General features: G+C 54.9%; 4 protein-coding genes across 4 annotated transcripts; 2 read left to right on the top strand and 2 right to left on the bottom strand.

The window, feature by feature from the left end:
- Positions 1-2216: 2216 nt before the first annotated feature.
- On the top strand, positions 2217-3999 carry VTJ04DRAFT_2009 (uncharacterized protein; the record flags this gene model as incomplete). Its single annotated transcript, XM_069359760.1, has 4 exons — positions 2217-2589; positions 2642-3370; positions 3436-3517; positions 3591-3999. 4 exons carry the CDS (start codon positions 2217-2219, stop codon positions 3997-3999), a joined length of 1593 nt encoding a protein of 530 aa, XP_069224617.1.
- Positions 4000-4641: 642 nt separating this feature from the next.
- Positions 4642-6245, bottom strand: VTJ04DRAFT_2008 (uncharacterized protein; the record flags this gene model as incomplete). The annotated part of the gene is made up of 3 exons (XM_069359759.1): positions 4642-4655; positions 4745-5652; positions 5782-6245. 3 exons carry the CDS (start codon positions 6243-6245, stop codon positions 4642-4644), a joined length of 1386 nt encoding a protein of 461 aa, XP_069224616.1.
- Positions 6246-7257: 1012 nt separating this feature from the next.
- Positions 7258-7847, top strand: VTJ04DRAFT_2007 (uncharacterized protein; the record flags this gene model as incomplete). The annotated part of the gene is made up of 2 exons (XM_069359758.1): positions 7258-7632; positions 7701-7847. The coding sequence occupies 2 exons, from the start codon at positions 7258-7260 to the stop codon at positions 7845-7847; spliced, it is 522 nt and encodes a 173-aa protein (XP_069224615.1).
- A 15-nt stretch (positions 7848-7862) lies between these two features.
- On the bottom strand, positions 7863-8237 carry VTJ04DRAFT_2006 (uncharacterized protein; the record flags this gene model as incomplete). The annotated part of the gene is made up of 1 exon (XM_069359757.1): positions 7863-8237. The coding sequence occupies one exon, from the start codon at positions 8235-8237 to the stop codon at positions 7863-7865; it is 375 nt and encodes a 124-aa protein (XP_069224614.1).
- Between the last annotated feature and the right edge of the window lie 3068 nt (positions 8238-11305).

The raw sequence follows: 11305 nt of genomic DNA, 5'->3' as shown, positions 1-11305 counted from the left end.
TGATAAGGAAATTTGACTCAACAAACATCAAAACGTAGAACTTGAAGAACATGGAAACGATATCGAGTGTACAAAACGGCAATCTGTGACGCATGAGACCATCTCCTGGTTTTATGGACAAGAACCATATCCGGATTTCCTTGGATCTCCTCCATCTTCCAAGCCAATATTGCTTCAACCAGTAATTACGGGTGTAGCGAAGGGACGACTTTGTGAAGGAGGCAACATTACTGTCCTGGTCATGTTCCCTACAGGTGTTTACGGATCTATGCGAATTATTAATTACTTTCATACCAAACCGCCAGATGTCCCCAATTTCATGCATATTGATACCTCCTCGAACATGTCCCAAGACCAGGTTTCGTTCTGCGACTCGGTCCGTTGAGAATGGTACCTTTTTGCGGGTCAGGTAAGACCTCTTTTCTGATGGCTGCCTCCTTTATCCAAAGTAAATGCCTATCAGTATGTCCTCATTATTTAGATATTTATATTTCTTCGTCTGGATAGAACGTTGGTAATCGCGTGCACCTCTTAATGTCCCAGGCACTTCAGTTCCAAACATCCTTCGGCGGTAAATCCCACACAACCCATAACGCCTGATTGATGCTATGCTCTCTTGCAACTAAAATGCATACATCGGCTGCAGATAACGCCTCGAGATTGGAGAATATCGCACGCAGTGATGCGCTTAATATATTAGTGGCAACTTTTCAAGTGGTCTAGAACAAGCGCACTACACAGTACTATTAAGGCTTCGAGTTCTCGAAGCACTCCCCAGGAACCCCACCTTGTGCTGCAGCCGTTTGCTCCTCCAAGAGGTATCCGGCAATCAATGTTTTCGATATCTACTTATATAACCCTCTCCATGTCCAAAACAGTTGTTATTTGTCGGTTTCAGCTGTCATCATAACGAGGCATGTCAGCGTGCCCGGATTTCGGACATCCCCAACCTGATGTCCTGCCGAGCCCCATCGGCGCTTCTCAATCCTGTCATATCACACTAATTACCTCACTGCTGTGTATATGCAGTTTATGGAGCACAACCTCAGACGGCCAGGCCGACATCTTGAACGACTTGGTCCGAGAAAGCTGAAAATAATAAACTTGAAATTGGCCCACTGCGACCCTTCTATGCGTCATCGATCCCAAGTACCTGGCTACGGAGGAAGAGCCAAGAGCACGCGACAAGTTCCAGCATCACCATCTCGTCTTGTCCCGCTGTGCCATCCTATTCCTTTATCCACGGCGCCGGGATAGGATTAGCGTTTGAACCCCTTGCGCCACCAAACGGACATCAACTGGGGTAGTATCCTCACTTCTCCGGATCGATGAGCTGAGAGCATATCACCATGAGGACCGTCAAGACTTGAAACTTGGCTGTCCGTATCCGATGAGCCTGGGGCAGATGGTACGATGTTAGGCTAAACATGCAGCCTCCGAGTGCATGGGTCGATGGAGTACACAGTAATAGAACCGGGATGACAGAGTACCTGAATCTCACCGTCACACATGGATGTCAAACATGAACAATCGTACCACCGTGAGCCCAAATGTTTGGGCAAGAAGAATATAAGCTCAGGGTCGATGCAAGGGGTTACTTCGCCTCAATGTAAAAATGACGTCCACCTATAATCATACACTGCCGCCATCTGATTCTGACCAACAGGTTTGGTGATGGAGGTCAAGTCGCAGGGAAACACAAGTCCATCCGTCGGCCAATCTTGAAGAGCGTTAGAAACACAATCCAGGACACCTGTCCATGATCGTCTGGCGTTCATCCTCCGACGGGGGAAACGGCCTCGTCGGTTTCAATAGTCCGTAACCGCCGCTAATCATATTGAGGCATTCAAGAGGCACGGTCCGCCGAGGCGCAGGCCGCCAAGTCTATCACCCACTCGGGCCCGGGAAGCTACATATCTGACCCTGAGTACGGTGTGGTATGACAGGCATCCGTGTTCATGACATAACCCAGTATCGGAGTCAACTCGTGCTCGCCCGGTTCCGGAGACGCCCAACGAGTCCGGCACCTAACCTTTTTAAGACGTGTTGGAGCCTCGCCTCGGTGTATCCCCAAGTTCTCATGACCTCTGCCTGCGTCATGATAAGTCCGCCGTGCCATATTATCGAGGGAGACCGCCCTTACAACCTACAACTTCGAGCACATCTTTGCCTTCCACATCAACGAAACCTGTCCATACAATAATACTATTCCTACCATGGAGGGATTAACGCTTCTCTTCTTCTGGGTTGCCCTCCCGGGCTTCCTCTTCTCCGCTGTCAGGAGGCTCATATCCAGGCGCACCAAACCCAAGGGCCGCTTTCCTGGGCCCCGTCTATTTCCCTTGGTTGGCCGCGTCCACGATGTCCCACGCTTCTCCCTGTGGCTCAAGTTCAAGGAGTGGGCTGATCAATATGGTCCCATCTACTACCTCCGCATCGCGGACCAGCGCTTCATCATCGTCACGGACCAGCAAATTGCCGACGAACTGCTCAACAAGCGCGGCAACATCTATAGCGGTCGCCCTCAGATCCGCTCTCTCATCAACCACAAGCAAGGGCCTGCCTACTCAGCGCTGATGGACCGTCATGGTAGGACCCCGTCCAATTCCTTAAGACAACCCCAAGTACTGATGCCTCCCAGATATCTGGCGCACCCAACGTAAATGGGCACACTCCGCCATGGTCGAGGCCTACCGCCACCACTTCTACGGCCACGTCGAGATGGAGATGAAGCGCTACCTCGGCCTGCTCCTCCTCGACCCGGCGCGCTTTTATGATTACACGCGCGAGTACTGCGGCCGCGTCATGTCCCGCCTAGCCTGGGACGACGCGACGCAGGGCCGGCTTAACGGCGAGAGCGCGGACCAGACGCTACACTGCATGAGCGTGTCGGGCCCCATCACAAACACCATGACCCCGCTGTGGCACCTGCCCAGCTTCATCAACCCGTGGTACAACTTCGAGATCAAGCGCGAGCGGGAGCAGCGCGCCTGGTGGCTGAACAATTACCGCTTGGCCAAGCAGCGCATGCTGCGCGGCGAGCTGCCCTCGGATACCTGGGCGTATCGCTATTTTGAGCAGCTCCGGCGAGAGACCGGGAGCGACTCGCTGGATCAGCCCGAGGAGAAGGAGGTGTTTGCCAGCTGCATGATCGGCTTCTTGAACTTGGTTGGCGTGGTCACTATTAGCGGCCCGCTCAAGTTCTTCCTGATGGCTATGGCTTTGCATCCCGAGTGGCAGAAGAAGGCGCAGGAGGAGATTGACCGTGTTTGCGGCGACCGCATGCCGACGATGCAAGATTTTGCGGACCTCCCGACGGTCAGGGCGTGCTTGAAGGAGACGGTGCGGTGGAGGTCGGGTGTTCCTCTGGGTAAGTTTTTGCAACACACTGATAGTTGTTATATTATGCCCATTGCTGACGTCGTTAATGTTTAGGCGTCCCTCATCAAGCCGAACGCGATGATGAGTACCGGGGCGTTCACATCAGAAAGGGAACCATCATCCTTGCCTTGGAGTGGTACGTCCGAATCACCCTACTCACCTCCCTTCCCGCTTGCATGGCGTACCTACCAACTAACACCTCCTTCAAGGGGTCTGAACCGCATCCCCTCCAATTACCCCGACGGCGACAATTTCCGCCCCGAGCGCTGGCTGGAGCCGGGCTGGCCGACGTACCAGGAGCCGCTGACACGCTACCCCAACTTCCGCGAGGGCATGGCTATGCACACCTTCGGCTGGGGCCGGCGCACCTGCCTCGGGCAAAACATTGTCGACGACGAAACGTTTGTGTTTGGCGCCGCTACTCTGTGGGCGTTCAACCTGGCCCAAAAGACCTGCCCGCTCACAGGTCAGCCTGTGCCCATCGACACGCAGGCTACCAACAGCCATGTCATTTTGGAGCCGCTGCCGTACCAGATTGATATCAAGATCAGGAGCGAGGAGAGGGGCAAGCAGGTGTTGGAGATGTATAATGAGGTCAGGAGCAAGCTGAAGGTGTAAAAGGCTACTGAGGTAATGGTCTTTGGCAAAAGTCTGAGAGTGGATGAGCGTCTTACGAGTGTTGAGTGTGTATTGATATGTGAGATTGATCTGTTGGATGGCGTCAGTGTTGGGTGGGAGTGCTGACTCCCCGGGACATTTTCTAGTGTTATTTTCGTTTTGTCGTTTAGCTATGATTCCATACACAACATCCGTTCAGTGCTTCAGAAATCTTGACGCGGGATACGGCCTTGACTCAGTCCCTCCAGTTGTCTGTCGCTAGTAACGACCAAGACTTTAAGAGAAAAAGGGGGATGAAGCACCCATTCGGCTCGATTCCCATGTCAGCGTGTCCCTCCTCCTCTGGGTCTTGACTGCCTACTAAGATGGTCCAGGTTATGCTGCTCAGATATGAACAAGACTTTTAAGTCTTTCTGAAGCACACACTCTGATAATGATGTGCAATGACGTTCAGACCTCTATAGCAGGAATATCTATGACAAAATGTTGGTATCTCCGCAAGTACTAGATCAATCCGAATCTTCATCATGCCCCGGCCAGACAATCTCCCTTTTATACACCGCCCGTATACACCGAAAGAAGATAAACAACCACGCCAGAAACAACACGGCCGCCATGACCGTACTAAACCACATCATCCCCTCACTTCCAAGCACCTGTCCCAACCTCAGCGACGCGAGCGTCAAGCCCACATTAGGAAAGACAAAGCTCCACCAACTGAGATGGAACGCCCGATCCGGCATACCTGCCACCACCGCCGCCGTCGCCGTGGCAAAGAACCAGAAACTCAACCCCCACAAAAACACCGCCGTGCACGTCGCCAACATCTGCACCCCCGCCGCCAGCGTGCGGATATCCGCCTCCCCCAGCCCGGCCGCCACAGCCCACACCGAGAGCGTCCTACCCCCTTGGTTTACTTCCTCTGCCGCCAACCCGGCCAGCCCAACCAACACCCTCGGCACCTCCCCCGCCATCGTCACCAGCGCAGAGCATGTAAAGCTCGGCGGCCCTACCGCAATAAACATACCCGGCCTCTGCACGGGCAAACCAAATACCATCAACCTAGACAAATACGTCGCGTACATGAACCCGGACACGGCCCAGCCCAATCCCTGGGCAGCCAGCCCGGCAGCGAGGATCGCCACCGACTGTCTGGCGTCGGCCAAATTCCGCGCACAGGCGGGGGCTAAAGTGCCCGCCAACATGACCGGGAACACAGGCAGGATCCAGGCGGGGGTCATGGCGTCCACGCGCAGCCTGCGCGCGGGCTTCTTGACGGTGAAGAGCAGGTGGTATTGCAAGACGGAACACATAAATGACAAGCCCAGATACACCCAAAACGCGGGCCTCAGGAACCCTCGCGCTAACCGCTCAACCTGCGACGCGGGGAGGAATATACGCGCGTACTCTGCGGCATTGGACAGCATGGCCGCTATCGAAAGGAAGAGCGTTGGCACGAAAAGCGCCTCGCTCGGCCGAGTGAAGGCGCGGCGGAAGGTGGGCCGGTACAGGACGAAGCGCGCGAGGATGGCGGTGGAGATGAGGATGAAGAAGGCGACGTCTAGGAGGAAGAGGGTGAGCCCGATGTAGGAGAGGCCTTGGAATCGGTAGGGGACGAGGGCGAGAGTGAGGGCCACGCCGGAAGTGGACATTCTGATTGGTTTGGTTAGAACCACTTAACTACATCCTGATGGTGGTAGATTGGGAGGTGAGGAGGTGTGAAAAGTTGGTTGTGATGGTGGTGGTGTGGTGATGATGATGATGATAATGATGACGTCTTACGTCACGGTGTACCAAGCAAAAGTGAAATGCATCAGCCGGTCACGCCAGGGCAGACTCGGCTGGAGGATGGTCGGCACGCGGTCCAGGACGCGAGTGCTGGCCGACATGTCGGGGCTGAATGGTGACGACGAGACCGGTGCATCGCCGGGAGGTGGAGTACTGGGCCGGGAGGACGGGGTGGTCGGAGCTTCGAGTTCCTCCAGCGGGATGCTTGACTCGGCGTCCGATTTGCGGGGCCGGCGGTTGAGCTCCCGGCGCGGTCTGGGGCCGCCGCCGCCTCCGCCTCCGCCACCTCCGGGTCCGGGGGCGGATGTCGTCATTAGGAAGTGCGGATCGGCACCGGAAGTTGTTCCGTTCCCGTGGGCGAGAGGCGTGGAGGCGATTGTTGACGCTGGCGGTAATTGTGTGGTGGTAGGTGATGCGGAAGCGGGATCGGCCGCCTCCGCGTCCTTGAGACCGGCCATGGCGCCGTTGCGGCGTTGGGAGCCGGCTTGACGGAGTGTGTGTGTTGTTGGTGGGCTTCTGCCCAATGGTTTGAAAAACCGGTCAGGGATTCTTGAGAATTCTGTGATATTCCAAACACACGCGCATGCTGCAGCATACGAGATTTCGTGTCTCCATTCTCATTTGCCGAGCGACGGCATTCTTGATAGGGTTGCGATGCCGATGCTGAAGCACGTCTCGCTTGGCAGCCCCCTGGTCCCCGGCCCACGGATGTTGCATCACCCGGGCCCTCGCCGTCCGACGCCCTCGGGTGGGTCCGGCTGAGGCGCCGGCGGAGATCCGCTGGCAAGGGGTCCAAGCGTTGGATGTCGGGCCGACACAGCTCTCCGATGGGCTGGAAATGGCGCCGGCCCGAGCGGTTGGGTAGAATGCGTGGGTCCCGGTGGCGGCCCTACGGCGTCACAGTCTCCTGATACCTGGATACCTCTACAGTCTGTAGGGCTGGGTGGGTGTGAAGGCTTGGGGTTTCCGGTCAGGCCAAAACAGAGCTGTGGCGTGACAGCTTCAAGCTTGGAGCCGATGTGCCTTGCGGAGATATGCATTCTTCTGACAGGGCTGGGTGAGGCTATTCGCAGGGCCGGTGGCCTGATCGCAAGGCTCCTCACTATTCTGTATCTGTCTTGACATTTCTATCGTGAGGTTGTGCGAAAGGGCAGGCCATTTTGACATCATGATCGACCGCTGTGTTTCCACGGCGACCTCGTGGTCAACAACGAGGCTCCAGTTTGGATGGTGTGAAATGCCAAAGGGTACATCGAGGTACCTACGACATGCCAACTCACAAGACCAAGTGCACAATGAGACGAGTGGTATGGCTGAGGCATTCCATTACTGCCAATATACCCTTCCTCCCAGCTAGCTATTGTAAGCTATGCCTCAGTACAAATGCAGAAGTTTCGTTCCAGGACCTCTAACTCCACCCAAAAAATTCACGCCATGATGGCCTAAGCCAGTATCCATATCTAAAATATCATGCCGGTGCCCATGACCTATGATTGTGTTCCGAGCCCCAAATTAAAGAAAGCCGCCCAAGTCCCGCGTAGTGTTTTAACATCAAATTGGTATCATGCGACAGGTCCAGCCCGAAGGGAAACGAGAAGAAAAGTCCAGCCAGGTGCAATTGGCAGACAAAAGATCGAAAGGGGCGTTGAAAATGAGAGCGAAAATGGGGACGAGAGAAAAGCGAAGGATGTGTGTCGTGATGTCATGGTGGCAGAGCCAAGTCGTGAGATCGTCAGCGTACGTAGGTATGTACATGAATGCGGTGTGAGAAGTTGCCACGTTGAAAAGGCAGGCGAAATTGTGCTGAATAATAAACGAGGCCGACATGTATCGTCCCGTACTCCAGTACGTGTGGGCGACACCGAGTTGCGCCAGTAACTCCAATACGCCAAAATGCCCGCGGCAGTCCGCAGTTGTGTAACCAACAAAACGTGGTCACGGGTGACGGGACGCGGCGCGCGGACAGGCGAGCTGGTCGAGTGAGATGCGCGAGGGCGCGTCATTGGCCGCTTCGTGCAGAGCTCACATCAGCTCGGCAAGCTTTCGTATGTAGTAGGTGAAGGCTCGATATGCCATCACTCTTTGTCTGTCTTTGGTGTGTCGCTTGGATTGCACTGGTGGTGATGCCGTTGTTGGTGGTGGTGCCGGTGCGCTTTTTGATGAGAATGTGTGTCGACATAAACGCGCTCGCGTTGCCGGCCCCTCGTCTCCTCCTCGTCGACAACGCTCTCTGAGCTCAGGCGGCGGCGATCCTCCTCGTACCACGCGCATAGCGGCTTGCCTCCAAACATGAGGTCGTCATCCTCAATGACTGTGGCGACCATCCATGAAGAGCTCGGCAGCTCCAGGTCCTCGAGCGAGTCTGAGGGGTCTGGGATGTAGAGGTTGGGGACCACAAAGCCGGACTGGGACCGGCGGTCCGGCGTCGAGCTGTCTGCTGATGAAGACATGGTGTCTTGGGATGTGTGTTATTGAGGTCGATTCCTGGTGTGTCAGGGCGATGGTTATAGTCAAGGTGACTTGATGCGATGCAATGGGGTTTGTTCGCGTTCTTTGTGAGTCTTTGTGAGGCGGAAAGGAAAGAGTCTGGCTTTCGTTGTCGTGCCCAGGCTGGAGGGTGCCTGACAATAAAAAGACAGCGGCAGCAGGCGCACAGAGGCCCTTGTCGTGGCGTAGCGAGTCGGGCAGACCAGTGACGGCAGCCCAAGTCAGCAAGGAAGCGGCCTGCTGCAAGCGATGCAAGCGATGCGGGCGCCAGCAAAGCAGGGTGAGGCAGTGGAGTGGCCAAGGAAAGCCGCCTTCAGCTTCCAGGGCAGTGAATGCGAGATGAACACGAGACGTTGGGCAATGCCAATGTCACACTGGGCAAAAAACCGACGTGATGGAAAACTCAAGGTGGTGCTCGATGCTCGTGGAAGGCTGCCCAGGGCTCGCCTCGTTAAATACCTGACCACGATCCCGGAGAAGTGGTGGCCCGAGGACGGGCGTCCGGGCCATCCATGGGATCTGCGTGGAATCCCGGTGGGAGGTGGCATTCTGGGCGCACCGAAAGTGGCCACCTCCCTGGAGTTACTGGAGCCTGTGAAAGGGACTGACAGGGACGGGAGCTGGAGTTACTGGAGCCCAGCTGGGAGGCACAAGCATCCATAGGTGGATGTGGGATCCAAACGAAAGGGGAGAAACGCGGGGTTGCCCCGCCGAGGGGTAGCCTAGAAGGCCGGATCGCCCGCTTGCCGTTTTGCCGAGAGGCTGCCCCACCGTTTCCGAAACACTCGATGACACCTGAAGAAACGGAGGGCCTGTTGATTTCCCTCCGACAACTCAAAAAGCCACGATTGCGCCTTCTCGATGAGGTTCTGTTAACACGGAATGGGATCAATGGAGTGTATATCTGATCTACGAATAGAGGATTGGCCAATTTAGGGAATGGATTAGTGACATTGTGCTCCTGGCGTTTTGACAGTCATTGTTTCTCTGGGTTATATAAACACGGCGGCATCGTGTCCCTTCAACCACTCTTCGCTAGGTCTCACGTTTCGATTTCATGAGAGAAATAAAATCTCAATCCAGAAAGAAGACCTCATCCATGACGTTCGGACTCCATTCCTAGGGTCTGTTAACCTCTCATACCTGACTAAGTCGTAGGACTCCTCCGATGTCGCCCCCCGAAAAATTCTGAATCAAGATTCTGTCATGAACTCCCCTTGCGAACTTGCAAACCCGGGCTGCAAACATCCCGAATCTCGATCACAGCAACGACCAAGCATCAGTTCATGTTATGTAACAGCCAATATCACAGAACCATGACAGAATGCCCACGCAGTCCTTGTCGATGCTAAGGTTGGGAGCATGGTCGTTGTGTCCAGATGTCTATTCTCTCTCACCCTCTGACCGTCTCATATGCTAGCCCTGACAGTTCCACGTGAAACTTGGACATCGAAACACTCAAACATCCCTTGGCATCCGAATGCCCCTTCATGACCACCCCATAGACTCCATTCACTTGACGGATCCCACATTCGACATTTGCCACCTCGTGGGTGCATGTGGGTTGGGGGCCAGAGTGTTTGACCATGACTCAGGTCGAGTCTTCCTTTGTTCTTGTGCCGGATGCTAGCCGAGGCAGCCTTGGCATCAATGATCTGGTGGAAAACTTTTGTTCCACAAGAGTATTGTATTTGGCAACAGAGGACATCTGCGTCCGGAATAACGTTGAGAGACTCTGAGGCAACAACGGGGACCACAACCTGGCCCCGCTGTTAAGAGCAATAGTCGCCAGAATTCAATTTTCACACACAAAAATCCGACCTGTACTAACAGCGAGTCCCTGTGACGCTCGTTCCTTCCAGTCATGCTCTCACCTCTCAGGGCAGGTGCCTCAGATGCCTCATGACATGTGTTGTTGTGTTATTCAGCGGTCATGGCCTCCTGACTGGGGGTCATGTAGGGCTGACAGCCCCACCTCACACCCGCAGGACGCTGACCAGGCCACATGGCAATGGGCATGGATGGGCATTCATCCCCGCCCCTCCCCCGCAGAACCAGCAAATTGACATGTGCGCGGACTGCTGAGGATCCGTGGATGCTGTCATGCGCGTCCTTGACTCTCCGAGCCCCTTTTCGTCCTGTTCGGAGCCGGTTTCTCCTTTTTCTCCTTGGGTGCCCATGAGGCCTGACCCTCGCTGTTCTCAACCCCTCCCGTCAGGTCTTGGATTGATACAGCAGACTGTTGGCTCTCTTCCGTTCATGGCATGAGTATTGTCACCTGTGGCCATCGCTGAACCCAGAAGTATCGTGCCAGATTGGGTAGCTCCCAATTCCCCCGATCAAGTCTCCTTCCCCAATCAGCCATCCAGCTCGCCGGCCTCTATCTCATATATTAAAGTATTGCCTAGTATGCAGCCTTAATGTCCATGCAATACCCTCCTACGATGCCGCGATCCAGCGTTACAGCGACAACTATGGTACTCTGTAACGCAAAGGCGGTGCGTGCGCAGTCGTGGGCCCCTCTCTCTCCAAAGCGCGAGCCCACAAGCTGAGCTGCATTGCGGGACGGTATTAAAGGCACGAGCCTCAGGCAATATATTTTGCGCCAAAAATACATGCAATGTATTCGGAGCACAAAACGGACATGTATGGAAGCGCGACGGAGTATGGAAGACGCGTCCGTCCGCTGAATGTCAAATCTACTCCATATGCATCCTGTACATACGTCATCGAAAACGGAACGCCCGAGGAACGAAAATTTGAAGCAGATCTTTCAAGGTTGGCTGGCGCGTTGTGGTAGCGCGTCGCGCGTCATCGAGCATCATTGCTCCTGTTGCCAGACAGGGAGGGGTTGGTTGGACAACGACCATGACGTCATGGTGTTGAGTGACTGGCGGAGAGCGCGCCTCCTCTCCAGCAACCCTTGGGTCGACTTCAACAACTCCTTTCTTGCTATGACTTTTGCATATCACTTGTCGACAACAAGCACTTTTCTTTTTATTTTTCTTTTTTTTTCTTTTCTTCCTCCCTT

Source organism: Mycothermus thermophilus (genome assembly GCF_041956435.1).
Source record: "Mycothermus thermophilus strain CBS 625.91 unplaced genomic scaffold VTJ04scaffold_1, whole genome shotgun sequence".
Classification (NCBI taxonomy): domain Eukaryota; kingdom Fungi; phylum Ascomycota; class Sordariomycetes; order Sordariales; family Chaetomiaceae; genus Mycothermus; species Mycothermus thermophilus.
This window is presented reverse-complemented; position numbering and strand designations above follow the sequence as displayed.